This window comes from Esox lucius, chromosome 1 (genome assembly GCF_011004845.1).
Source record: "Esox lucius isolate fEsoLuc1 chromosome 1, fEsoLuc1.pri, whole genome shotgun sequence".
Classification (NCBI taxonomy): domain Eukaryota; kingdom Metazoa; phylum Chordata; class Actinopteri; order Esociformes; family Esocidae; genus Esox; species Esox lucius.
In genome coordinates this window covers 27,544,140-27,571,857 of record NC_047569.1, presented here as the reverse complement: position 1 = coordinate 27,571,857, position 27,718 = coordinate 27,544,140, and the positions used below count along the sequence as shown (strand labels likewise).

General features: G+C 40.1%; 2 protein-coding genes across 3 annotated transcripts in view; one reads left to right on the top strand and one right to left on the bottom strand.

The window, feature by feature from the left end:
- Window positions 1-227: 227 nt before the first annotated feature.
- Window positions 228-25,779, bottom strand: tlcd2 (TLC domain containing 2). Its single transcript, XM_010865102.4, has 5 exons — window positions 25,145-25,779; window positions 24,721-24,803; window positions 20,768-20,850; window positions 3,088-3,256; window positions 228-2,821 (listed from the first exon to the last, which is right to left on the bottom strand). The coding sequence occupies exons 1-5, from the start codon at window positions 25,327-25,329 to the stop codon at window positions 2,580-2,582; spliced, it is 762 nt and encodes a 253-aa protein (XP_010863404.3). The 5' UTR covers window positions 25,330-25,779; the 3' UTR covers window positions 228-2,579.
- Window positions 24,088-27,718, top strand: part of aifm4 (apoptosis inducing factor mitochondria associated 4) — a 22,578-nt gene continuing 18,947 nt past the window's right edge. Inside the window, exon 1 of one of the 2 annotated variants that reach the window (XM_029120581.2) lies at window positions 24,088-24,109. The gene's annotated coding sequence lies outside the window, so the exon portion shown is untranslated. Of the gene's footprint in view, window positions 24,110-26,229; window positions 26,252-27,718 lie in introns of those variants that run through there. The other variant, XM_029120583.2, reaches the window with a different exon arrangement.

The window sequence follows — 27,718 nt, the reverse complement described above, 5'->3', positions numbered from 1 at the left end:
GGAGATACTGAATTTGGGATTTTCATTAGTTGTCAGTTATAATCATCACAATTAAAAGAAATAAACACTCAAAATATATCAGTGTGTGGAATGAATGTATACATTAGTTACAAGTTTAACTTTTTGAATGGAATTACTGAAATAAATCAACTTTTTGATGATATTCTAATTTTATGACCAGCACCTGTATATATTTCAAAAGAATTTCAATCACATGACTGTTTACATATTGTTTTGTGAGCATCATTTTATAGTATGTATCACCTCTGCAAACATACAGTGCATACCGTACAAACATACATGGTGAGCCAATACATTTTCTTCCAGAGTCTTATCTCAATTTAGACACATTTTAAAGCAAATAACTCCAAACTGGTCATTAACAAGGGATTTCAGTTTATCATTGACTGCAGTTGAGCTCTCTTCCATTAGAAGCCCCCTGCAGCTGCATGTGATAAGAAAGCTTGTTAATTATTGTTTCCTAATTGGGTTGAAACGTCATTCATGTCTTTTCAGTTCTATGTGTTGTACGAAATAGCTGTTTCTTGGAAGTGTTAGGGAACAGATTTCTTTGGGTGAAGAAATGTTGGCATTGTTTGTCTTCAAGCAAAACTCGGCCAAGAGGAAATACTGCTTGTCCGCAGCCAAAACCTGCTTCCACATTGGAGATTGTGGGAGTTGACGGCGCAGCATTGCAGTATTGGATGTATTTAGAGAGAGACCAAAATAATCAACAGGTAAATGAAGAAAAAGCTCATTTTTCAACAGACACTCACAGATTTAGACTCAGCCAAACAGAAAGAACCCCTTCTATAGTTTCACCAACAATACCCTTAAACAATACAGCTCACACAGTTCACTGTAGGAACCACCATAAATTCAAAGTTCTTCAAAACGATACACACAATTTACTTCAAAGTGATACATCTGCATCTATAAACCATACCCATCCTAATATTAACATATTCCTTGACAATTAATCCAACACTTTTTTAGTACAAATAAATTACAAATATACAAAAATATGAACATTTTAAACAAAACAAAAACTGAAATAAATCCAGTTATACAATGTTCTGCACAAGGTTACTGTCTGTAATGATTAGGGTTGCAGTATTCCAGTACTTTCCATAAAATCTAAAAGAAAATCTGGATTTCCAGTTGGATAACTCGATGGAGGGAGGAAACAGTAACCGTAATGCTGCCACCTGGTTATAAAACACAGAAGGCCTTTTGTAAACCCTAGTTACGATACACCTGCATCAATAAGCTGTCTGTAGGGTAGGCTGTTGCTAAAGTCTGTCTGTGTTTGTATGTGTCGGTGACTTGATTCTTTCTATTCCAGTCTTTACTTTCAAAGTCTGAATATGCCAAAGTCTTATCCTAATACAGTGAGCCAAAAGAGCAACTTCTCCCTGAAAAAGCTAAGGAGTGCACTGCCCCGATGAGGACAACTCTATAATGGCATGTCAACGGCCGCCTTATGTCACTGTCAGTAGATGCCAAAGTATTAACCAATGGGGCCAGATGTCATTAGTGATGTCATCAACAGATGGGTGTAAGAAGAGCTGGCACAAACAGTTGTCATAGTTACCATGTTGACCCATTAATGAGAGGTAAACCCTTGACTTCAACAGGCAAGCTTCAAATAGACTATTATGGAAGCTTTAGCCTCTGTGTGTGTGTGTGTGTGTGTATGTGTGTGTGTGAGAGAGAGTAAAAGCACACAGTAAGGCAAACTTGCTTTTGTTTAACTTCCTAAAACATCTAGAGTGACATCAGTTGGAATTGTTTGTTAGCAACCTATCCTACATCCATGCAACACAGTTCTGATCATTTATAGGTAGGCCACTTCAATACATGAACATGTCATATGAATGAATATATTTTTCCTCTGGTCAAGAAATTGAAGAGGACCAAATGATGATTAAAGTTTGTACCAAGTAGCAAAACCCTTATATCAACACTTAAAGATAGCACAGTTCAACAGACACAGCTGCTACAGGCTTCTGAGGTAGCAGGTGTTTAGTTTACATGAGGCTAGGCCAATACATGCCTTCCATTCATAATGCTAATTACACAACAAGTTAAAAGGTTAAAGAAAAAACAGTCTTGGGATTCAATTATTCCCTATACGTTATGTTTATATATAACTGTAAGTGCTATGGAATTGCACATCAATCTGAGAGACATCTTTTATAGATATAATTGAATACAGTTCTCACGTATCCTGTCTTGAAATAATATAACTATTTCTTATATCATGTGTAATATTGAGTGTTCAAACAATTTGCAGTGATTCGAAGGATGATGTATGTTTGAACTGAAACTGCCTGTACCCCAAAACAGAAGATCAAGATGGGGACATTTATTTGGTTAGAGCTCTTAGGTAAAGTCCAGGCAAAAGGTACCAGGAATGTGGGCCATAAGGTATGTTTTCATGTTGCTGACATGTTGAGTCTCAGCGTGTGTGTGTGTACACATCCTTCTTACCATCACCAGTACTCTCCATGCCATCTCCATGGTCTGGTATAACATGTACACACTTCCCCCCCGCCCTCCAATTCCTCCTGGACTCCCTACATCTCCTTCCTCCCCTCTCCTGGGCCCCGCCTCTCTCTGCACTCGGTGGGCGTGGCCGTACTACTCTTGAGGAAGTCGGACCTCAGCAGGCGGTAGAACAACACTATGTTCATGGCCGTCATGATGGCAAGGCCCACACTTCCCACCGTGTAGCTGAACAGAGGGACTTTGTCACGGTTCAGGACCAGCCAGCGGGTCATCCAGGCCAGGGTGTTGATCCGGAATACCACGTAGGTGCCTGGAATTACATGGGATTCGTTGTTACCAGCCCGATATGGTGGCTAAACACAGGGACCCTCCTCACGTACATGTCCTGTTTTATTGAATTGTATGGCAATAACATTGAAGATAACCTACGACTACTATAGGGCTTTATGACCGTGGGGGTCCTGCGAACAAAATACTTTGTGACACACCTTGTGAGTGAAGCTGTATAAACATAACAATTATAATGTAGTGAAATTAAAACGATGAAACACTGAAGCCTCAGGAACACGACAGTACCTAGGTTGACCATGCTGTTGACACGGTAGATATCGCCTACCGCCTTGTTGGCCATGCGTAAGATTTGCCTCAGGTGTAGAAACACGGAGTTGATCTCAACCAGGAGGGCCACCACGGCAAAGCCCACATAGAGACCAGTCAAGACGGCAATCCCAAAACAGCATATCACCTGCAGGATAAGAAGAGAGACAGGAAGAATGACACAACGTTAGTTACTGGCAGGAGGCCATGTAGCAGAGTTCCTCAAACTGGATGGGAACTAGCTTGATTCAGGTCAAAATGTGTCCTTCACAGCCAAGAGTGAGTCAAGTCACGAGTCGTAACATAACAAACAACCAAGTCTTCTACCCAGAGATCACAAGGCTTAACCATCATGAGTTACTGGTGGAATGACTGGGACCTCATGACTGTGGTCATGTCCACCATATTAACCACAGTATGCATAACAAGCCTCGGTTTCCCTTTTCTTCGTTTGGGTTTACAAGGTCTGAACAGTACAGGTTGGCTTTTTACCAATTTTTCTGTGCTTGTTCTGGGCTGAAGACTTTTATAATGGAATTTGGAAATGTTTTTAAGCAACCACAAGGTAATGATTACAGAATTAAAGTCACCATCTCAGATGGTGTTTGGCAAGGGGAGGGTGACTGTCCTGTAGTAGAACAGCAGAACCACAAGGTGTCTCCCAGTGTCAATACAATGCAGCCACTACACACATAGAACCAAGTAATCTCCTAGTGAATGCATATATTCTCATACATTTTGGTACTGGCTCTCCTTCAGAACTGAACCCACCACCCTGTTATGACCATCACGCTCCACCAAATCAACTACATGATACATTATTGACAAAAGACTGAAAACATATGGATTTGACAAGAAATACCTTCCCTTAGGGTTATTATTATTTTTTTTTTGGTGTGGACATTCACACAATTTTGTTTTGCAGGGGTGTGTCTGTGGGGCCCCAGGGGTGAGTTTGAGATCAACAGAGGTGGCACCATCCGCAAACTGACAAACGGTCATGTGATCAACAACACCACACACTCGGTCACCCTCCAAAACAGACACACACACTCTGGACAAAGATGACCCTCAACACTTACACAACGACTGACCGTTAAGTGACCTGTAAACGGGCATGAACAAACCACCACCACCAACCAAACCAAAAACCACTGCGAACAACAATCCGTGACATCAACTCATTATCACCATATGGTCCATTAGAGTTAGAACCGCACAATTAGAGATGGCTCACACCACAAAGTGCACTGACCCTACTGAAACAGCTGCGCTGGCTGACCCTGGCAGGAGCCCAGCTGTGGGACTTCACACTGGAAGGACAGGTGCTCTTGTTTCACAGCACTGCTGACATGCCTGTGACCAACAACTGATAGAGCTCCTCTATGACAAAGACATGCCAAATGTCTGGTTCCAACCAGCTCCAAAATAATTTAAAGACTAACACCAGCACGCCTAGAAGCTTGCATGTAGAAACGCTGAATAACCCCTAGTTATCCTAACCACCAGTCAGACAATATTATTATTGTCCACTGCCATGTCTGTGTGTGGTGTGTGTGTGTGTGTGTGTGTGTATGTGTGTGTGCACGTGTGGAGGCCCTAATCCGATGCTGTGTGTAGCTAATGAGGTGTGTGACTATCTCCTCAGAGAGAGAAGCCAGAGGTAAACACCCTTTTCCCTTTGGCTCAGGAATCCTTTTACACAACCCTGGTACCTATATGGTCTCACTTAACATGTAACATTTATTAACCTTTAACATGTCTTATCATTCCTCCAAGTCAGATATACATCTCCTCTCCAATACTGAGAACAGGAACTTTGGAGGTCGGGCTTTATAAATGTCTCTGATAAGACAGCTCATGACCAGGACACTGATTACACAGCCATCCACCACATAGCAGCTCCTATCTGTAGCGTTGTTTCACAAAGTCAAAATGGCAGTCAGTTAGAGATCCATTCTTTACGTTGGTTTAGGAATTCAGGAATCATTTTTGGTATTCAGACATTATCATTTGGACTACTAACGTAAAACCCCTCTAGTAAAATAATGTATTACTATAATTGATTAATATTATTGATTAAAATCCTGCATAAACAATGATTCCCTGCAACCAGAGGACAAAACTTTAAGACTCAATGGAGATTCTCCCATCCTAGAATATTTTATATATATAGCGCTCCGGAAAAAATGAAGAGAACACTGCACCTTTTTCTTTCCTTCCCAAAAAAGTTGAAAAGGATAGTTTTGAGTGAGGCACAGAAGCGTTCAATTTGCAGTGGTCTCTTAATTTTAACCCTTCTGTTCCTTACTCAAAACCTTCCTTTTCAACTTTTCTGGAAAGGAAAGAAAAAGGTGCTGTGGTCTCTTCATTATTTCCGGAGCTGTATGTTCATATCTGCTGTTACGGCTTTGTTTCTGATGTTTGAGGAGTACTGTAAGTGAGCATAATTATCAGTAGAGACATTCATTGTAGTTCTCTCTCTGTCCTTATGATGGGGTGGGCAATCAGAGTCATGCACATAGTGACTGTGGCTGTAATCATTGACAGAAGAGGGAGGGAAGGCCTCAGCGTACAAGCTACACATTACCAAGGTATACAACCTAGACACAACCTATAAACTAAGATCTTACACTACCATCTTTACAACCTATTAACTATGATCTTACACAACCATCTATACAATCTAGACACTACCATCTACACAACCTATAAACTACGATCTTACACAACATCTACACAAGCTAGGCACTATCATCTACACAAGCTAGAAACTACCATCTACACACCTTAAACACTACATCTACACAAGCTAGACACTATGATCTTGCACAACCTAGACACATTCATATACACAAGCTAGACACTACGATCTGACACAAGCTAGACACTACGATCTGACACAAGCTAGACACTATGATCATACACAAGCCAGAATCTCATCTTACACAAACTTGATAAGTATCTACACATGCAAGGCACTACAGTATGATCTTTTACAAGACCATCTTATAAAAGCTAAACATTATGATTTTATACAAGCTAGACATTCCCACCTACACAAGCAAGACAGTACCATCTACACAAACAAGACACTATGATCTTATACAAGCTAGACATTATGATCTTATACAAGCGAAACACTATGAACTTATACAAGCAAGACAAGACCATCTTATACAATATACCTTTGGTTGCTGAACGGCACCTCTCTTACATAGTAGTTACAACATCTGTATGTTGTACTATGACCCAACAAAGTCATCAGACCATCATCAGGTGATTGTAGTAACCCCAAAGCAAACACGCTCATCCTCACTAACCCATCTGAACCAAAAGACAGAGAGTCATTACATGGTTTGAGCCCAGGCAGGCTTTGCGTGGTAGAATTCAGAGCAGCAACTAGAGGGACAAATCACCAAAGCGTGTTACAGACCATTCTAATGATTACAGACCATTCTAATGATTCTGGGTTTAGGAGGCTATCCAAACAAGCCAGAGTAAGGCTAGGCGGCTTGTTGCTATAAGCCTATTAACAATGTCCCAGACAGACATATAGTGAATACAGGGGAATGAGATTGGCAGGGGACACCGCCTGTGACGACAGAAAGTTGGCAAATGGTAGACAAAGGGCACTGTTAGGTCAGCCTTGCCTTTACAGTATATGCCACTGTGTCATCTACAGGGCAGTACAACGCAGAACCCTAGTTGTGAAAGAAAAATCATTTTTATACAGTCTGTGTGTGGATGGTAGTGGAACCGAGTGTGCATGTGTATTTGTTTTCCTTTCCTAACATGAAAAATGAAGAAAAAAATCATTTTATAGAGTAGTTTTATGGATTAGGTGAAGGGTTAGGAAGTAAGGTTAAGCATAATAGTTATATTTACGGTTAAGAGGTTTCTGTAAAAAGGTTTTTGAATAAAATTACACCCTTCCTCACATTCAAAAACACATTCAGTTCTAATTAAATTACTGAAGTAATTATTCTGAATTGCAATATGATTTTGAATACAATTACATTTAATTGAACTGAAATTAAATTACATTCAAAACACCTCTTCCATATTAGGTGAAGATCAATTATTTGGATGCCCATTACATGTAGGAACTGCACCCACCAAAAAGACCCAAACCATATGAACTTTTTGGTGGTGTAAATATAATTCTGTATTTTAAGAATCAGATTTACAAATAAAAAAATTAACAAAAAAAGATAAATTCTTCATTAACTGGACAGTGCCACTGAATATTCTGTTACTCAAACTTAACATCACATGGGAATTGGCCAATTCAAATTCATTTTCAAATAATTTGTTTAATGGGAGTGAGTTTCCAATTATTTTGTGTGCGCTGCCTTGATGACATTAAAGTTTGGCCTAGTGTGAGGACAGATCCAAGATGGCTGATGTAACTAAATAGGAGTGAAGGTGGCAAACATAAATGGCAGAACCACCATGGTGTAGAATGACCAGAAATGTTTCCTGGATTCCACATTTTTATGGAAAACAATGACTTTACTGGGGATGAGCAGTGAGATGCAACTTCATAATATTAAGGTTCGTACATTCAAAACAATGATGTTCACATGTGTTGGCGGTTTTCAATGTTAGAGTTTAAACTGCATCTGCTAGCAAAGATGTCAAATTACTAACAGTGCAGTCAGATTAAAGCTAGCCAGTGGCAGCGAAAGACATTCTCCCACAGTGTTGTTGTCTCAGTTACCATAATAACCTTATTTCCAGAATATCTGTGATATTTCTGCTTAGATTCAAGACCCTGCTGGATTTGCACCAGAAAGGTGGCGATCAAAAGGGCAAACACCACAAACCTGACGAACCATCTCCGGATCCATCACGTGTATTTTTTGGCCTAACACTAGAACAGTGGCATACAATTTACAACATAAACAATTAAATCGGTAATCCCAATTATATGTGCGACAGTTAATTGTCAACTAACATGTCAATCGTAACAGCCCTAGTAGCAGGTGAATAAAGACTCCCACGTTTCACACACACACACGCAGAATGCATCTTATCGCAGTGTGTAGTCAAAGATGAAGGCCAACAACCATTGAGACTGAGGCTCCTCCTCGGTGCAGTATGGGTAATATAAACATAAGGCAGAGTCAAAGAGGGAACCACACATTCCACACAAGGCCTAAATATAACACGAATGCATAAACAACACTTACAACTGGCCTAATACCTCATACACACAGACGCATGCAAACACACTTACATGTTAAGTGCTGGGCAAACGCATGCACAACAGAAGTGTTTGGTGCTTTTTCATTTTCTTCGTGTACGGGGCTTGGGTATAAACTTGCCTCTAAAATGCTTTAGTAGGGAAATGCTTCTTTAACAGAAGCAAAACTAATGGATAAAAAGATTGGTATTGGTCTACTGATCAGAGTGGTTTGCTTAGCAGTTGTTGTTAAAAGCAACTAGTCATGATCCAAGAATCATGATTCCAAAATGGTAAACAACTGGTCATAATTGAAAAATGTAAACTAGCGGTGATGTTTTCAGGAATTTAAAACAGCGCCTTTCCATTCCTGACATCCAAGGACTAACGGGAAAAGTCCACCATGTGGTCGTACTGCTGTGGGCCATATCCATAGTAGGTTCTGGCACAGTCCCACCTCTGTGTCAACAGCATTCCAGTCAATGACTCATGATGTGTTACTTCACCTGATCAAAACCAGCAGAAAAAAGAAATGCCTGTCTTTCCTATAGGCCGCTCCCAGGATACAGTATAACGACTGACAATACAACATTCCATAGCAACCATCACTATAAACAGTTATTGTGGTAGTAAATCTCGTCTATATTTTTTGTGAGGTCCACTGGAGAAAATTGGATATGGGCTAGGAAAGATTAAGTAAGGGATGTCTATGGTTAGGAACTGATGAAAGCCTATGTAAAACTTGTAAATACTATGTTAGTATTGCTAACATAAGTGTGACACAAACAGGCTGTTTAGCGATCACATTTATTTGTTACCAGCAGCTACTTACTCTCAACACAATACAGCAGCATAACTATGGCACTGGGTGACAAAACTAATCTGCCACACAGACTCTTTTACTGGTCAGAATGGATGCATAACGGCCAAGATCTGTCCAGAGGTAGACACCGCTCTTGCTTGTAGACTTTGACCACGCACTAGGCTTAAAAAAATAAAACCTTTGAACCACTCTCACTCCCTGCTTTAAAGACAGGAAGCTTGTACAAACATCAATAAAAGGTTTTTTAAAACACGCTGCTGTTTTTCCACTGCTCCAAGTCTAATAAAAGGTTCTGTTTAATTAATGTATCATCATTAGAGGTTGACAGGTTATTAGTGTGGAAGAGTTAAATGGGTTTGGTGTGTTTTTGCAGTGACCCACCTCACTGTGACACAGTACCTCATAGCTAGTGATCAGTAGACAAGCTACTTCAAAACAATGCCTGTAAATGGGACCACTTGGCAGTATCTCTACAGGATATAGAGTGCCAACCAGAACTATTGGCCCCTTTTGGGAAAAAAATTTAATAAAATGCTGTTCATCAGCTTCAGCTTACAATTAAAATGTTTGAAATTAACCTTTAAGGTAACATTGTTCAAATAAAATAATATTTGTCAAGAAATAAATGTGTTTCTCAAAAACATTTGTCACAAATACTGGCCGTCCTAAGAAGTCTTAAAAAACGAAATCCAATTGAAGTGCTCTTTCCAATTCACCTTACATGAACTCAAAGACTTCCTGGTTCCCTGTGGTATACATATCAGGTGAACCACATCCTAAACTACATTATTCTTATATCAACAAGAGGAAGAGTCAAAGAACACAAAATTTAAATAAGACCAATGTTTGATTACCTTCATTAAATAGGCTGTGGCTGTAAAGAAAATACTCATCTCCACTATTATTTCAATAATTAATAACTAATTATAGAAATATCCTAATCCCCATTGTGAAGTTGGGTTGTCAATTTGATGTTGTAGGACTGTTTCGCTTTCAAAGGCATTAGACAACAGGTTAGAATACAAGGCCTCAAAAATCAGATGTTTTTAAAGCAAAATCTGTTTTTTTCTGGAGCAAAGTAATACACTTAATCTATAAATACTTGGGCTTTACATTTAGAGTTATCTTCAATCTCAGCAAAGGATCAATTTCCAAAACTACCCAGCATACATACAGTAAATAAGTAATAATCATTATCCAATTGGTAACAGACCTAAAAACGCACCTAAGTACACCATCTCTAACACTACACACAATGTTGGGAAACCACACACGTACTTGCTTTGGAATTCAATGAAATATCCTGCAGGCTGGCTGCCAAGTTACATTTGTCTCTCTCCCACACACAAAAAAGCTGTCTTTAACTTTTCTGTTCATTCGTTTCACTTTCTGGGAGGGACATAGACCAAAGAATCACAAAACAAACAGAGACCATGTCTGCTGTATGACATCTGTAACTTCCTTATTGTTCTCTCCATGGGTCGAGCACTCCGGTTTCTGAACATTTCGTTTCAGAAACCGGATTGAGGAGCTGCATTCCAGGTTTCTACGCGGTCGTCTCCCTTCGTCACTGTCGCTTCGTTTAAGCACATCTGCAAAGTTCTTCATAACAGAACAACATTGTCATGGAAATGAAGAGACTCTGGAGTCAATAGGAACCTTCTGGCACTCTCGACACATCATAAACCACGTAGGGATGTCGAGATCTCCCTGTAGCGCAACACTTGAGCTGAGTGTTTCCTAGTGGACTGGTTTCCAGACTTTGTTCCGTGTGGAAATGTGTGAGAAGGGCCACTGGGTGTGGGGTTCTTCACTGTTTGCAACAACAACAATGAACTTCCCTGTAAGACTAGAGCGGCACTAAAGGGGATTAGGACATGCACACAACTACAGATGCCTTCACAATCAGTGTGCTCCCATGAGGAGGCAGAGGCTATCTGGAGTTGCCGGAATTTGGGGTGGGGGGGGGTTAAGTTTTGTTTGTATGGGTGTAGGGAATATGGCAGATGAGGGGGGTGTAGAGCTGTGCTGGGGTGGTGTGTCTATGTATGTGGAAGGGGGGTGTGGAGACGGGGGGTTAGAGTTGTTTGAGGGGTGCATTATGGGGCCCTCACAACTCCTCTCTGAAGTGAATGAAAAGAAGAGGGCTGTGTGTGTGTGTGTGTGTGTGTGTGAAGGGGTTCATGCGAAGACCACATGTCCTTGCTTCGGTCTGAAAAACACACACGGGAAAGGGAGGGCTCCATTCTCCATAGAGACGTGGTCGCAAAACACACCACAACTCTACCACCAAGAATCTATAAGCACATTCTCTCCTATGACCAGTCACTCTCCACACACACCCACACACACAATTTCTCTCTCATTTATTAATTCTAAAATCTCATCGCTCTGTAATGTTCTACACGCGGAGGTAAAAGCAAAAAAATAAATAAACCAATAAAAAAAACACCAGCATTCTGCCCTCCACCTGGGTTTTTAACCCCTACTGTAGAAGCATGCCCAGAAGGGAGTGTCTGTGTGGAGCACAGGATTAATTCCCCCCGGGCAAAGTCAATACAAAACCCCACAAAGTTCTATGTTTTTGGGATACGCAGTTTTGGTGGCGGCTGTACATTCGGACTCATTAGGCTGAGTGGATTCCCATAATGCATGTTTTTTTGGGAACAGCAGTCAGCTAGCAGCCAGAAAAAGAACAGACCGCGTTCAGAGGTGAAACATTCAACCGGAGCAGGACTATCAGGTTCTGAGGAAGAGATGGCCATCAGCGCCACGACCACACCTTAGTGACACAACACCACCACCGGTGACGACCAAATATGGGCTTGCGGAAGGTTGTGTGTAATATTAAGTTAAGCATTGACATTCATGGCATTCCCACTCTGAGTCAGTGGAGCTCTAAGCATCTCCCGAACAACCTGGCTAAATTAACTGGCGCCGTTGTAAACTGAGTGTAGTTTCCTTCATACCGTTACGCTTGCGTTTTAGGAGGCTTCCAGTGGAGAATGTGGAAGAGGATCTCCTTGGCTAACCCTGGAGAAGCGCATGGGCTGACCTAGAGATTAGGGCAGAGGCCAGTCCGAGTCCCCCTGACAAAATCCTAAACCAAGTTTCCACCATAACATTACAACACCTATAAGTTCAATATACTTCATGCAGTATGCGGGAGTATGAACTGCACAACCAAATGGCTAAAATGAACTCTTATAACTGGCATTCAGCTGGCATTCATAAAAGGGCCCAAAGTATAATTAACAATTATATTTATGATTTACAGTAGTCATATCATTAATTTAACCAATAACCGAAACAGTAACAATGGCAATAATTTGCTTCCATACCTTCTCAGAGTTAACTGAACACCTGTTAAAGACAAAGACATTATAGAGCTCAATTTACCCCAATGTAAAACAAACCAAAGACAAAAGTAGAATATCAGTTAAAGTGGGTATAGCCCATTAATGTTGCAGGCCTGATAATGATTGTGTGCCGAGGAACTTGACTGAGTAGCTTACAACTTCATGTGGACACAACCCCACCTGTCCTAGAGCCACCAAACACCTGTTACTCACTCACACAGGTCTCCTACTTCTAATCAGAGGAACCAACCGATAGTGATAGCCTCCCTTTGAATTGAAATCTGGTTGCTAGGCAGCACATGCCAGAGCTCATGGTCAGGTGGAACACATCCCAGATTTTGTGGAACCGTCCTGTAATTTGGCCCCATGTCCCAAAACTAACAATGGGTTATGCCATACTACAAGATAATAGGCTTAATTAAACATATAAGATAAATCTTAACTAGGACTACTCAGCCCACAGTTGTAACATAATGACTAGGGATTGTAGCCTACTTCCTCGTTCAGCCCCATGAAAAAAGTATGTCTTGTCTAATCTATATCATAAGGACGTGGTACTGGTGATGTAAAATTAGGAAATGAACCACTCCATTTCATCTTGCCGATATATCGGAAACGAACATGTTACCCTCTGTAGAACCGGAGGGAAGTCTCAATGTAATGTTTCCCATCATTTAGCCTTTTTAATGTGTTACCTCAGAAATGTACCAATAAGATAATCATCTTATTGGTCATAATTCAACCCACGCTGCAGAAGTATATTTGCATTCGAGCAGTGGCTCATACTGCTAAACCATCGTAAGCCACACATTTGAATTTTAAGGCAGTTACTTTCTTTGCATTTCCCTGTTTGAAGGAAAAGCATTGTTCTTATCCGGTAGTAAAGTGAATTTGACATTGTAGTTCAGCTGCTTTTGTATTGTTTTATTCATTCCTGGATGTCTGGAAAGGGGTTGTGTCTTAAGGGGTTCTTTGAGAAGTAGAGAACTGAACCTTGACACCCTCATCTACATAACTTAATCTCATGGACAAGATAAGAGGGCTCTCCTGGATCCCTTTCTTCTTGTTCATAACTGATATGAGTGGAACCAGGCGTGGTTGCAACAGTCCAACCATGACAACGACTAGAAAGCTGTTCATTCTCCAACCTCTCCACCACTGCTTCACCCGTTCCTACCAGCCAGGCGCATTCCAACGGGCGGCAGCAGGAGCTGGAAGGAGCCCTCCATGTAGTGGAGCCCCCGAAAACTGGGAAAAACGGAAACCCAAAAGACATAGCCATTTCTGTGTCTCCAGCCCAGGGCTATGCCCACATTCTCCACTATTGTAATAGGGGGAGAGACAGGGAATGGACACAGTACAAGTGTTCCAGGAACTGGAGGGCATTTTATTAACAAAAATAGTAGGAGGATGAGACTAACACTTTAGGTGGTGAAGTGTTGTAAGCCATTGGCCTGATGGTGGCAGTTCAGGAGCTATACCGTCGCCCTCTTCTCTCTCGGTTAGCCTGAGCTGCTTTTCTGGAGCTCCTGTCTTCCCCCTGAGGAGGCCTGATTCAACAGATATATAGCTAGTGTATGTGGGAGGTGGAAAGGATGAATAGGATAGTTTAAAGTGATCACACGATAGGAGCGCATGATACTCGCTTCCCTCTTCATACGAACACTAAGCAGTACTAATAAGTAAACTCAATTCAGCATAACAAGACAGGGATGAGAGCAATATAGAGAAGAGGGAAAAGACATCAACATGCTGATCGACCACTATTTAAGTGTTGGAATTGTAAACATATTAAATTAATCTTATTACCCTAACGCTATTTCTGAAATACTTTTTAATGCTCTTCCTCTTTCATAGCAACCTCAATATTTCCAACTGTCACGGCCAACTGGGTCAGCCTACACAGATGGAGGGGAGATTTTATGACTATGTAAATTATTCCTTTTTTTATGAATCGAAGGCAGTGGCAGCCCAATTCTTTTAAAAATTATTTTACGAAAAGCAAAGAACTCCTTAAAACACAAGGGGTTCCTGAACCGTATGCAAAAATGTGGTTTGTCAGGGTCTGCCCATTTCTTTATTATTGAGCCTTCATACTATCTTTCACTATCTCCGCCTACGAGCTTCAATAGAGACTGAGTCATAAGCCCTGTGTATACGTATTTTTAACAGTTTTTGCTTCCAATTTTCACTTTGCCGCTGTGGAATCAGCCTTTGTGGAATTTGGCACAGGTTTCCCCAAACTACAAATGTATGTTCTTTGGAAGAAAATTCTAAACATTATCAACACATTCCTGAGAGCTGATAGCCTTTAGAAATCCTCAGAACAGAGTGGACACAACCAGGTAGTACATTTTATTGGGGGGGGTCTCTGTGTTGTTCTGTATCTCAATCTGCCAGTGGAAAACCCATACGTTAATAGTAGAGGACTCCAGCCTTTCTTCTAGCCAGTCGCTATATTTCCACTTAAATAGAAAGAAAAAAAAGTCTCCAGTTCCATGGAACGTTTGACAGCTTATCCTGGCACAGTTTCTAAGACTGGGCCATGTTCACTTGACAAGAAACAAAAGAAAACGGATTAAACCAGGAGGTAGTCTTTCATTTGAACTTGCCCAATAGAAAACCCTTTTTCCGTTGATCATCATTTTGAAAGATTTTGCTATAGTGCAGAAGTGTCCTGTAGTCATAGACCAGTGTTGTATGATGAACACAATACTGGTCTACGACTACAGGAAGGGAGACCAAACAATGTCGGTTTTTGGAATCAACCAAATCAACTGTCAAGCTATTAACCAGAAAGTCTCTCTTTACTCTCCCCAAAATAATGTTATTTACTTATTACCGCCAAGCCCAGACCTTGAAAATAAACATCAGGGAAAAGAAAAAAGACAAGAGAGAATGAAGAAAGACTGATGGGCAGATGAAAAACGTGGTAAAAGCAGAAGAAAGGGATCACAACAACAACAAAAAAAGGATATGAACAGGAAAGGTTCTAGCTTTCTCCCAGGCCAGTCATTGCCTTTCGGTCAATCGATCAATACTCAAATCTCCAGCCTTTAACAGTTTGAAAGAACTGAAGACGTGACACAAAACAAGAAGAACACTTTGAACGAGACCAACTGGCTGGCTGCTGCTATGGGAGAAGCCCTGAGAGACGAGAACCACAAGGTGACGTCAGGACAGCAGCAGGTCCAGAGAGCGACTGAGCCAAAATGCAACAGGCGGAGTCAAACACAGCTGTATCCAGTCAGTCAGTGTGTCTGGATATGAATCTCTCAGGCAAGCAAAGTCCAGTCAGCAAGTGTTATGTTTAGGTACGGAGGACTGTGGCCAGGGCTGGTCTAGAAGTTTCAGACTGCCTTAGATGCACATATACAGTGGATATAAAAAGTCTACACACCCCTGTTAAAATGCTAGGTTCTTGTGATCTAAAAGAATGAGACAAAGATAAATCATGTCAGAACTTTTTCCGCCTTTAATGTGACCTCTTATGTGAACAATTCAATTGAAAAACAAACTGAAATCTTCGAGGAGGAAATATAAAAAACTCACAATAACCTGGTTGCATAAGTGTGCACACCTTTAAACTAATACCTTGTTGAAGCACCTTTTGATTTTAATACAGCACTCTGTCTTTTTTGGTAGGAGTCTATTAGCATGGCAAATCTTGACGTGGCAATATTTGCCCATTATTCTTTGCAAAAGCGCTCCAAATTCGTCAGATTACGAGGACATCTCCTGTGCACAGCCCTCTTCAGATCACCCCACAGATGTTCAATTGGATTCAGGTCTTGGCTCTGGCTGGGCCATTCCAAAACGTTAATCTTCTTCTGGTGAAGCCATGCTTTTGTGGATTTGGATGTGTGCTTTGGGTCGTTGCCGTGCTGAAAGGTGAACTTCTTCATCTTCAGCTTTTTAACAGACGCCTGAAGGTTTTGTGCTAAAATTGCCTGGTATTTGGAACTGTTCATAATTCCCTCCACCCGGACTAAGGCCCCGGTTCCAGTAGAAGAAAAACAGCCCCAAAGCATGACGCTGCCACCACAATGCTTCACTGTGGGTATGATGTTCTTTGGGTTATGTGCAGTGTTGTTTTTGTGCCAAACATACCTTTTGGAATTATGGCCAAAATGTTCAACCTTGGTTTCATCAGACAATAACACATTTTCCTACATGCTTTTTGGGGACTTTGTTTTTGCAAACTTCAGCCAGGCTTGGATGTTTTTCTTTGTATGAAAAGGCTTCCGTCTTGCCAGGTAGACTTATGTTAATGGCAGAAGCCACAAGTCTGAAGCAGTTTCTCACTTTAAGATAGTTGATCTCAAAGTAGTGGTCATTGGTTTTGAGAAGTAGTCATGAGTCTGACACTTAATGTAAAACATAATTAAACAGGCTACCTATTAAAAATATCTTGCAATGTCCTGCTTCAGAACAAATCTTGAACAGGCATATCCATTGAAGTGCAAACTCATCTGTAGAATCTGTGAATGTTTGGGTTTGTGATGTAGATTCCTGACAACTACAAACCTGATTCCAAAAAAGTTGGTACACTGTACAAATTGTGAGTAAAAAAGGAATGCAATAATTTACAAATCTCATAAACTTATATTTAATTCACAACAGAATATAGATAACATATTGAATGTTGAAAGTGAGACATTTTTTAATGTCATGACAAATATTGGCTCATTTTGGATTTCATGAGAGCTACACATTCCAAAAAAGTTGGGACAGGTAGCAATAAGAGGCCGGAAAAATTAAATGTACAGATAAGGAACAGCTGGAGGACCATTTTATGATGTCAATTGGCAACATGATTGGGTATAAAAAGAGCCTCTCAGAGAGCACTGCATCACATACAGGAATGATACTGTAATGGAAATCACAACATGGGCTCAGGAATACTTCCAGAAAACATTGTCAGTGAACACAATCCACCGTGCCATTCGCCGTTGCTGGCTAAAACTCTATAGGTCAAAAAAGAAGCCATATCTAAACAGGATCCAGAAGAGCAGGCATTTTTTTTCTGTGCCAAGGATCATTTAAAATGGGCTGTGGCAAAGTGGAAAAGTGTTCTGTGGTCAGATGAATCAAAATTTGAAGTTCATTTTGGAAAACTGGGACGCCATGTCATCCGGACTAAAGAGGACAAGGACAACCCAAGTTGTTATCAGCGCTCAGTTCAGAAGCCTGCATCTCTGATGGTATGGGGTTGCATGAATGTGTGTGGCATGGGCAGCCTACACATCTGGAAAGGCACCATCAATGCTGACAGTTATATCCAAGTTCTAGAACAACATATGCTCCCATCCAGACGTTGTCTCTTTCAGGGAAGACCTTGCAGTTTCCAACATGACAATGCCAGACCACATACTGCATCAATTACAATGTCATGGCTGCATAGAAGAAGGATCCGGGTACTGAAATGGCCAGCCTGCAGTCCAGATCTTTCATCCATAGAAAACATTTGGCGCATCATAAAGAGGAAGGTGCGACAAAGAAGACCTAAGACAGTTGAGCAACTAGAAGCCTGTATTTGACAAGAATGGGACAACGTTCCTATTCATGTACTTGAGCAACTTGTCTCCTCAGTCCCCAGACGTTTGCAGTCTGTTATAAAAAGAAGAGGGGATGCCACACAGTGGTAAACATGGCCTTGTCCAAACATTTTGTGTTGATGCCATGAAATTTAAAATCAACTTATTTTTCCCTTAAAATGATACATTTTCTCAGTTAAAACATTTGATATGTCATCTATGTTGTATTCTGACTAAAATATTGAAATTTGAAACTTACACATCATTGCATTATGTTTTTATTCACAATTGTACAGTTTCCCAACTTTTTTGGATTTGTTTATTTATAAGTAAACCATATGGCTCGGAGTCATTTCTAATAATATATCATTGAGTGCACTTTAAAAGCATCAGACAAATGCAGTGCATATTGTTTATTTTTTTTAAACAAAGACAACTGACGACTATCAATCCATCAATATTTATGTCTGGGACAGTCCTTGTTCTAGCCAAAGAGGCAAAAAAAGTAGCTTAAATACAAGAAAAGGACACAGGCAAGCCTAATTCTGTCAACCTGCGATTAGAAGGGATGAATGTTGTTGCCCTGGCTGGATTAGATCCACGGTTTCCTATGTGATAGCACAGTGATTAAAGACACAGTCTATTTATACAGCGGGTGTGGGTGCATGTGTTATGTGTGTAGAGATGTGGTGTCTGTTGACATATTGTATTGTCAAACCAACAGGTATAACAGGATCACTACACTAAATTCAACGTGTTAAATTAGAGATTACTGTAGATGGCTAGCTAATAACTATACAGTACCTATAATGAAAACAATGACTCCAATCACTCCACGGCTGGTTTGTTTCTTTAAAAACAGTTGAATAGAAAACCGCTATGCTATGACCTACGCTATGTAAATTGAAAGCAATATATTGTGCAGTTCGTTCATCGCAATACAACCATCAACACTTTTACTTCAGGCTTACTATAATGAAGCTACGGAAGCTTGTCGCAAATTAGGTTCTAGTCTATCCTGAACAAATCCTAATGCCTAATTTGTTAGGTCAGTGGTGAGGATCGAACACTGGTCACCTACATGATCTCTAACTAGTACACTATTTAACAAAGGGTAGTTAGTCAGTCAGTCAGGCACTCAGTAAGAGACATTCGCCCTTCTTGGCCAGCTCCACTTACACAGTCCGGAAATAATATAGACCTCCCCCTGAAAGTGTTGATGGAAAAGTTGTTGTGAGTCCTACATACAGTATATAGTGCTGTGACGAAGTACACCCCTCAAAATAGCTTTCGATTTTTATATTTGTAAATATGGATACTTAATCTCAACACCATTACATTGAATTTAGCAAATAAACAAAATGGCATTTTTTTTTAATCAATTAACAGAAATGTAACCTCTTTAAGAAACTATATATATATATAGCATATTTAACTACATTGGAATCAGTTTGAAAACCCAATCACATAACACAATTTTACAATATATAAAATGCTAATAAATATTTTTATAACTTAAAAACAAGGCAAACTTTAGAAATTATCCAATACATTGAGATTAGCATATAGACGTACTTGATCTAAATAAAGTCTTTTTTCTGACACAAATCATACAATTGCAGCCACAAAATGAATGTATTTAAGTCCCAACCAGACCAGGTTTCTGATTACTTTGTTACCAGTGCCTCAAACAACATTAATCATTGTAAACTTTACCCTCTGGTAAGCTGGCCCTCCTTAGGCACACACGATGCCAGACTCAAATGGTACAAGCTTATGTACAAGACCCTCTTAAAGAAATCTCCCTACTACCTTCGCTTGTTTCTCAACACCTGCCAATCCAAAAACAATCTGGAATCTGGGAGATACCTCACATTGGTCACTCCTAAAGTCAACACTTCCTTTGGTCATGATTACTTTCAGTCCTCTGCAGTCAGTGATTAAAACAAACGATTACACCTGTTAGTGGAACTAAATCTAACTTGAGCCAATTTGATAGTAAATGTATGGCCGTTGTACCTTTTTCCCATAGAAGAAAATTACATTGGTTTAAATTGGTGTTAGTGTTTTTTGTCAATAATCTTGAGATAAAGATCAGATATTCATGTCCACTGCATTTGCAGTTATAACACTAGTATAATATTCTATAGTTAATAGTATTATAATAAAACATAATTAAAAGGATCTTCAGTGGTTGCACTAATTTCCTCCCACACTGTACACAGCAGGCTTAGCATGAAAGGTGCTAATAATCAGCATGTGTTCCAAAGATACAGCGACACAGAGGTGCACACATCCTGGTACGACCACATAGGGACAGTTCATTATTTTACCCTCGTCATGGTTTAGGTATGGACCATAATGTTCTTTGTCAAGAACCTGATAAGCAGTTTTCTAAAAAGACAACTAAAAATGTAAGGGCAATAGCTATATCTCTTTCACAGGAGAACTATTCAATGATGGAGAGGTCAAGCTTCAACTGTAGCAAGTACAATAAAGTCTATTTCCTAGTTGGCGGGATGGATCGGATTATACCTCAATATTCAGCGGGACTGAAGATAAATGTCCTCTAATCGCTTATATAGGCTCACTCCCATATGAACTGAAGGAACTGGGAATTGACACTTTTCAGAACCATCCCTCTACTTACCAGGGGTATGGTTACTTGATCCTTGTTATGTGGTGTGGCAGTTGTATACAATGTGTAACTCAAACCTGGTAGAAACTACTAAAACCTACCAATACCACTTACCACTATGTGATGAAATAGGAGCTCCCATGACTGGTTCATCTTCTGGTTGAACACCATATCAAAGAAATCATAGATGAAGTAACCTGTTTGGTGAGAAAAGAAAACACATGCCAGCTTAGAACCCATGGAAAGAAATGGAGATCAGCAGAACAAAGGCTTTTTCAATGGAGCAGCGTTTGGCATATTAATTATGTTTAGTGGGGACCTCGCTAGAGAGCTGCTTCCATGACGACAACAAGGATATAACCAAAATGCCAGTTAGCACTATTTATAGCCAAGCCCCTGCTATGGGTGTAACCATGGAGATGGCTTTTCAGAAAAGTGTAAAAACTATCAATGTTGAGATGTGTGTCTGTATGTGTGTAAATTGATTTTCAATTTCATTGCACCTAAAAATGCTGCATTGATTTTCATTGAATAATGTCCATAGAATTAGAGATTTAATTTCCTTTATTTTCTAGAGGTGAAGAAAATGTACTAAGCCATTCTAATATCTTCTAAACCATTTAATATATAGTCCATCTAGGATAGGCTTTCAAGTAATGGAAGGATGTTTGCATGTGACCAACTCTATGAATCCATTGGCCTTCCAATCTGCTCTTATTACGATATTGACTATGATTCATAAGGTTTAATTCAGTTCTATTTCTATCCTTCTCTGAATTACTCTCTCTGGTCCTACGTCTCTGTCCTTTTGAACTGTGGTCCGGTACCTCCGAACATTAATCTTAATGTGTAGCGTTTAAATACAATAGCAGCATAGTGCGTTACCTCAAACGGCACAGCTTTATATGTTGTCACAGTAGGGACTATGGCCAATCTTTCCTATTCTGAGGGTTTTCATCAGTGATTGTCCAATGACATGATCAAGGTGAATTAACGCATCTTGTCTTTACATTGGCTGACAGACAAAACCTGAAACGCTTTATTGAGCAAAAAACAAACAATATTGAAACTGTTCTTATCAACAATGTGACATATCACGCTTTCTCAAAATGAAAACTATTTTTTAATAACTTGAAAACCGCCCAAAATAGGTTTTATATATACCTAACTGTGACACCGTAACCAGGAGTGCCTGGGTGTCCTGTACAGGACGGTGCCAATTTGTTTTTAAGTGGTGAGCATACTTCTGTGTTTCTGGCTTTGCACATTGGTCTGATCTTGACATCACTATGGCTTCAGTCACAACCCAGTGTAGGAGGCAGAGCCTGGAGAACTGACTCCTCCATTACAGATGACATTTGACCTGGACAGGCTGCTGTGGTATAAATTAACAGCCTTCTTCTCAGGCGCTACAACCACGCCTAGGGTCACGTGACCAAAGCAGTGCCTGGAACGAAGCATCACAATGCCTCGCATTGATTCGTGAACTTGTGCAACACTAACAACAGTAGAAGGCAGAATCCATGGGTGGGTCCGGTGGGCGTCTTGGTGAGAATGCTAAGAATCCTTGGAATTCCAACATCAGCCCTTATTGAAGCCCTTGTTAGTCTGGCACTGAACCAATAAGTAAGTAGGCTGCACCATGTAGTTTACATGAGCCCATCCCAATGGGGAACTAATACACGAGCCAATTAGAAGTCAAACTAGATGTCATTGTATTTAAAGGGCTAGGCTGCTGAAGTTTAAGCCTGTGGTAAAGATTGCCATCTAGCCTTGCTTTGTGAATGCTTTGGAGCTATAGGCCTGATTCTCATTCTACATAATTATATCAGCTGTCATAAACATCAAATGTGCTGTGTTGAGGACAGGCAAGTGGAAGGGTATGGGTTGCCTGACACTCACCTTTGCTTTTCTGTCATTGTGGAGATCTGAATCTAACCAGAAATCGATGTTCCCTAGCCCTTAACCTAACCTTAATAAAATATGATTTATGCACAAAGTAAACCTAACCCTAAACCTAATGGAATTCACATTTGGTTTTGATTTGGATGGGATACCTGGCTGTTATCACATTTTTGAGGGTGTCTCAGTGAAAATAGGACATGCAAAAAAAGAACATTTCTGAGTTCACAAATTCAATGAATATACAATGGGGAGAACAAGTATTTGATACACTGCCGATTTTGCATGTTTTCCCACTTACAAAGCATGTAGAAGTCTGTCATTTTTATCATATCTTCAACTGTGAGTGACGGAATCTAAAACAAGAATCCAGAAAATCTCATTGTATAATTTTTAAGTAATTAATTAGCTTTTTATTGCATGACATAAGTATTTGATACATCAAAAAGCAGAACTTAATATTTGGTACAGAAACCTTTGTTTGCAATTAAAAAGATCATACATTTCCTGTAGTTCTTGACCAGGTTTGCACACACTGCAGCAGGGATTTTGGCCCACTCCTCCATACAGACCTTCTCCAGATCCTTCAGGTTTCAGGGCTGTCGCTGAGTAAAACGGACTTAAAGCTCCCTCCAAAGATTTTCTATTGGCTTCAGGTCTGGAGACTGGCTAGGCCACTCCAGGACCTTGAGATGCTTCTTATGGAGCCACTCCTTAGTTGCCCTGGCTGTGTGTTTCGGGTCATTGTCATGCTGGAAGACCCAGCCACGACCAATCTTCAATGCTCTTACTGAAGGAAGGAGGTGGTCGGCCAAGATCTTGCGATATATGGCCCCATCCATCCTCCCCTCAATACGGTGCAGTCGTCCTGTCCCCTTTGCAGAAAAGCATCCCCAAAGAATGCTTCATGGTTGGGATGGTGTTCTTGGGGATGTACTCATCCTTCTTCCTCCAAACACGGCGAGTGGAGTTTAGACCGAAAAGCTCTATTTTTGTCTCATCAGACCACATGACCTTCTGCCATTCCTCCTTTGGATCATCCAGATGGTCATTGGCAAACTTCAGATGGGCCTGGACATGTGCTGGCTTGAGCAGGGGGACCTTATGTGTGCTGCAGGATTTTAATCCATGACGGCGTGGTGTGTTGCTATTGGTTCTCATCAGATCATTGACCAGGTCCTGCTGTGTAGTCCTGGGCTGATCCCTCACCTTCCTCATGATCAATGATGCCCCACGAAGTGAGATCTTGCATGGAGCCCCAGACCGAGGGAGATTGACCGTCATCTTGAACTTCTTCCATTTTCGAATAACTGTGCCAACAGTTGTTGCCTTCTCACCAAGCTGCTTACCTATTGTCCTGTAGCCCATCCCAGCTCTCTGGTCTTGGCCATTGTAGATAGGTTGGAGTCTGTTTGATTGAGTGTGTGGACAGGTGTCTTTTATACAGGTAACGAGTTCAAACAGGTGCAGTTAATACAGGTAATGAGTGGAGAACAGGAGGGCTTCTTAAAGAAAACCAAACATGTCTGTGAGAGACGGAATTCTTACTGGTTGGTAGGTGATCAAATACTTATGCAATGAAATAAAATTAAAATTAATTATTTAAAAATCATACAATGTAATTTTCTGGATTTTAGTTTTAGATTCACACAGTTAAAGTGTACCTAAGATAAAAATGACAGACCTCTACATGCTTTGTAAGTAGGAAAACCTGCAGAATTGGCAGTGTTTCAAATACTTGTTCTCCCCACTGTACATTGTGGGGTGCCATGTGTGAAATAAGAAAGTTACACCACTTAATTATTATTAAGGAATGCTAACGTTTAAATAACTGTACTTACTGTTATAACTGTAAACTGACAGCTAGCTTGTAGGGCTAGGGAAGGCGTGTACTTCCTCAGCTGGAAGCATACACAGAGAATGGATATGTGCAAATCTGTAACACTACTGTTTGACAGATTCTTGCTGGCTGATGTGAAAAATGTTAAAATTATTATAGACCTTTTTAGACATTTGTAGGTGAATGGAAAAAAACGCTGTGTTGGGATTGCCGTTCACAGAGCCAGGAATAGGCAAAGTAAATGCTGAGAGGACATGTACATATCTTGTTTTCGAGAACTATTCACATCCATGTGCATATCCTCAGCCACTTCTTGTGCACTCACCGATTGATACAGATACCAACGCGTGCGAAAACACAGAATGGGTTCCTATCAAATCTTCAGCCATCTGTGGGTGGCGGAAAAAGCTGTGGGAAAACAATAATGAAAAAAAAAGATTTAAAAACATAGAATTTAATTCAGGTTACTTGATCAACGTTGCACAAAACCATGATATAATTTCGAAAACAATATATTGTGAAATGTGATGCTAATCTTTTTTATTTATTTTGAAGCATTTTATATGATGATAGAGTAACTGATATAACATTTGACAATTCAAAATAGAACAAAATGGGTTCATACTGTCCACATGATTCTGTAGAGATTGTGTAATAATAAAATTTACATTTTAAATAAGTAAAAGATGTATTACAGTCACTTGCATAGCCCCAAATTGCAAGCATCTTGACAATGGAAGACGACTCACCATAGCACAGCCCATATCCCGGTGATCACACTGTGGGTGAAGGATGTGCAGATATTTCTCCACTTCCATCCATTTCTGCAAGCAGACTCGGGTATGGGAAGTTTACTAAAACCACAGTTGACAAGTTTAAAAAATCCAAAAGAGACACTCGTCGTCAAAAGCACTAAATTCAATTCCATGTTCATAAAAAGCTCGTTTCTGCGTCCACTCTACTTGAATACGAAAACTGGCGCGCTGTAGTCGTTCCAAATATTCGATACTTGATGCGCTACAGTAGTTCTCTCCACCCGAAATTGAGTCGCGTTTTCAATGAAAACCTGTAGACATTTATTTTATGCTTTATGTTTCGTCTCCTTATTTCAGTCGAGGCCAATGTTAATTCCTTTACTTATGTCAGTCGAACGTACTAGGAACATTATGCATGCCTCAGAAATGGAAGGTGAGGCGTGGACTTCAACTATCTATTCCAATATATCAAGCTGGTGTTTTATTGAATCAAATGCGAACTACCAATCAGCCTACCAGCCAAATCAGGAGTCAGAATAGATTCCCGACCGCATGAGATAAAGGTGCGAATTGAAGCTGCAGTTGTGAAACGATCCTATTATAAAATTCTTCTTTTTGCTTGTGTAACTTTTTCCCCAGCGCTGTTGTTACCAAACATACAATCCCCGCCCTACTATAAAGGGCGCGGCTATACTAAGTTAAGAGCGTAACTGGTTTCTGTCGCGTTCAAGACAACTCGGAAGTGAGAAAATAGCAGTTTTGTCCTAAAATGTCGTAAAATCTGTCCAAACTGAGTTTTAGGATGTAGACAGAATTTACAGATGGGTTGTCCGTTTTTTCTGATTTATCCGTGGTCTTGAACGAACTTAAGTCTGAAATCTGAAAATGCTGAGATCCCAGTAAACATAAACGCATCCTATACATAGTGGTTGGGCGCTACCATAGAGACGAAAAGAGGATTCATTTCTTTATGAATGCCATATAGCATCTGTTCCACAACCTTATCTATATAATTTACTGTCTCCTTATGGTTGGACTTGTTTGGTTGGACCGGATTTATGTTTTAACGACACCATGAGACAACTGGGAAGTCTAAACAATGTGGGTAGTATTCTTGCATAACTGATTTTCAGGTTGGAATGTCACAGGTCTTTAACTCCAATAATGCGCTGGAGGAAATCTAAGGAAATGTAATTTATATAATAATTGGGTGACTCGTCTACTTGAAGGAACATTTTAGTTATTTCCATATTGTTTGTCAAATCCTCGTAGAATCCACTTAGAAGTGCAGAGGATGTCAGAGGTCTTATACACTTTCCTCAAGGAACTCCAGACTTTACATATATTCCATTGCAGAACTTGCAGACCTTGACTAGGCTCGTTCGCAAATCATCAAGCACGTGATTAGTGAATGTGCCGGCTCAAGGCTACAATAACACTGTGGCAAGTCTGGGGTCACTAGTATTACATAGTGATTACATAGTGTTTGACTTGGAATTCCGAGTTGGATTACCACTCAAAACCAATGTACTTATTCGCAACCGAGGCTTTCCCAAACATTTGAGGTTTTGGTCGAAAAAACACAGTGACATCTGCTGGTCAGAAATAAATATAGCATTTTTTATCTAAACATTTTCGTACGTTGTATGGTTTAAGACTCCGAGGTATGACTTAATTAAGAATGCCTCCGTCTTTTGTAAGTGTACAGAAAACTCAAAATGTTTGCGGTTAAGTAGGTTGGTGATTGAAAGCCAATTAAATTAGAGTCGAAGAAAGAACGGCATTTTGCAACACGGCTTGAAAAAGCACTTGACCCTAACGAATTGGACGTCCGCTATCACGTGGGTGTGCTAGGTTGAATGAAGACCGGTTTTTTCAACACTGTTTACCTTAGCAACGAGAACGAAGGGTAAAGTAAAATACGTCGGCATTGATTTACATGTGTTTGGCTTGAATTATTTAACCATAAATGCTTGAATTTTATGGTTTAAAACGTATTATTCGTATTCTATCTGGATACATAAAACAATTTGCTATATCACTACTAATATCCAACTTTGAAATCAAGGATATATTTCTCTATTAAAAATATTTAGTTAAAAGGCTGTCATAGCCAGATTGTCAGTAGCAATAAAATCGTTGCCTGTGTTATAGCTAGTAATGTGTTAGCTCTAGCTATCAGGTTGGAACTTTTCTTAAAGATGAACAAGAATGGCAAAACATGCTTCAGGCTAGATAAAGCTAGTCATATCTTTGAGCTTTAAATAGATGTGTTATCAGGCAAATGACAATTGAAATACATTTATTTTGCCTGAAAGCAAGTTATCAAAACGTGATCAGGCAATTTCTGTCGTGTAATCCGTCCCAATACGTTGTATTTCAAATAAAATCACCGGCTTGTTTATTTCAATTGCGCGGGTAAGGATGTCGTTAACCAGTCCCCTATTCAACAGTATTCTACATTGCCTAGATTACCTAACACACACACACACACACACACACACACACACACACATATATATATATATATATATATATATATATATATATATATATATATATATATAT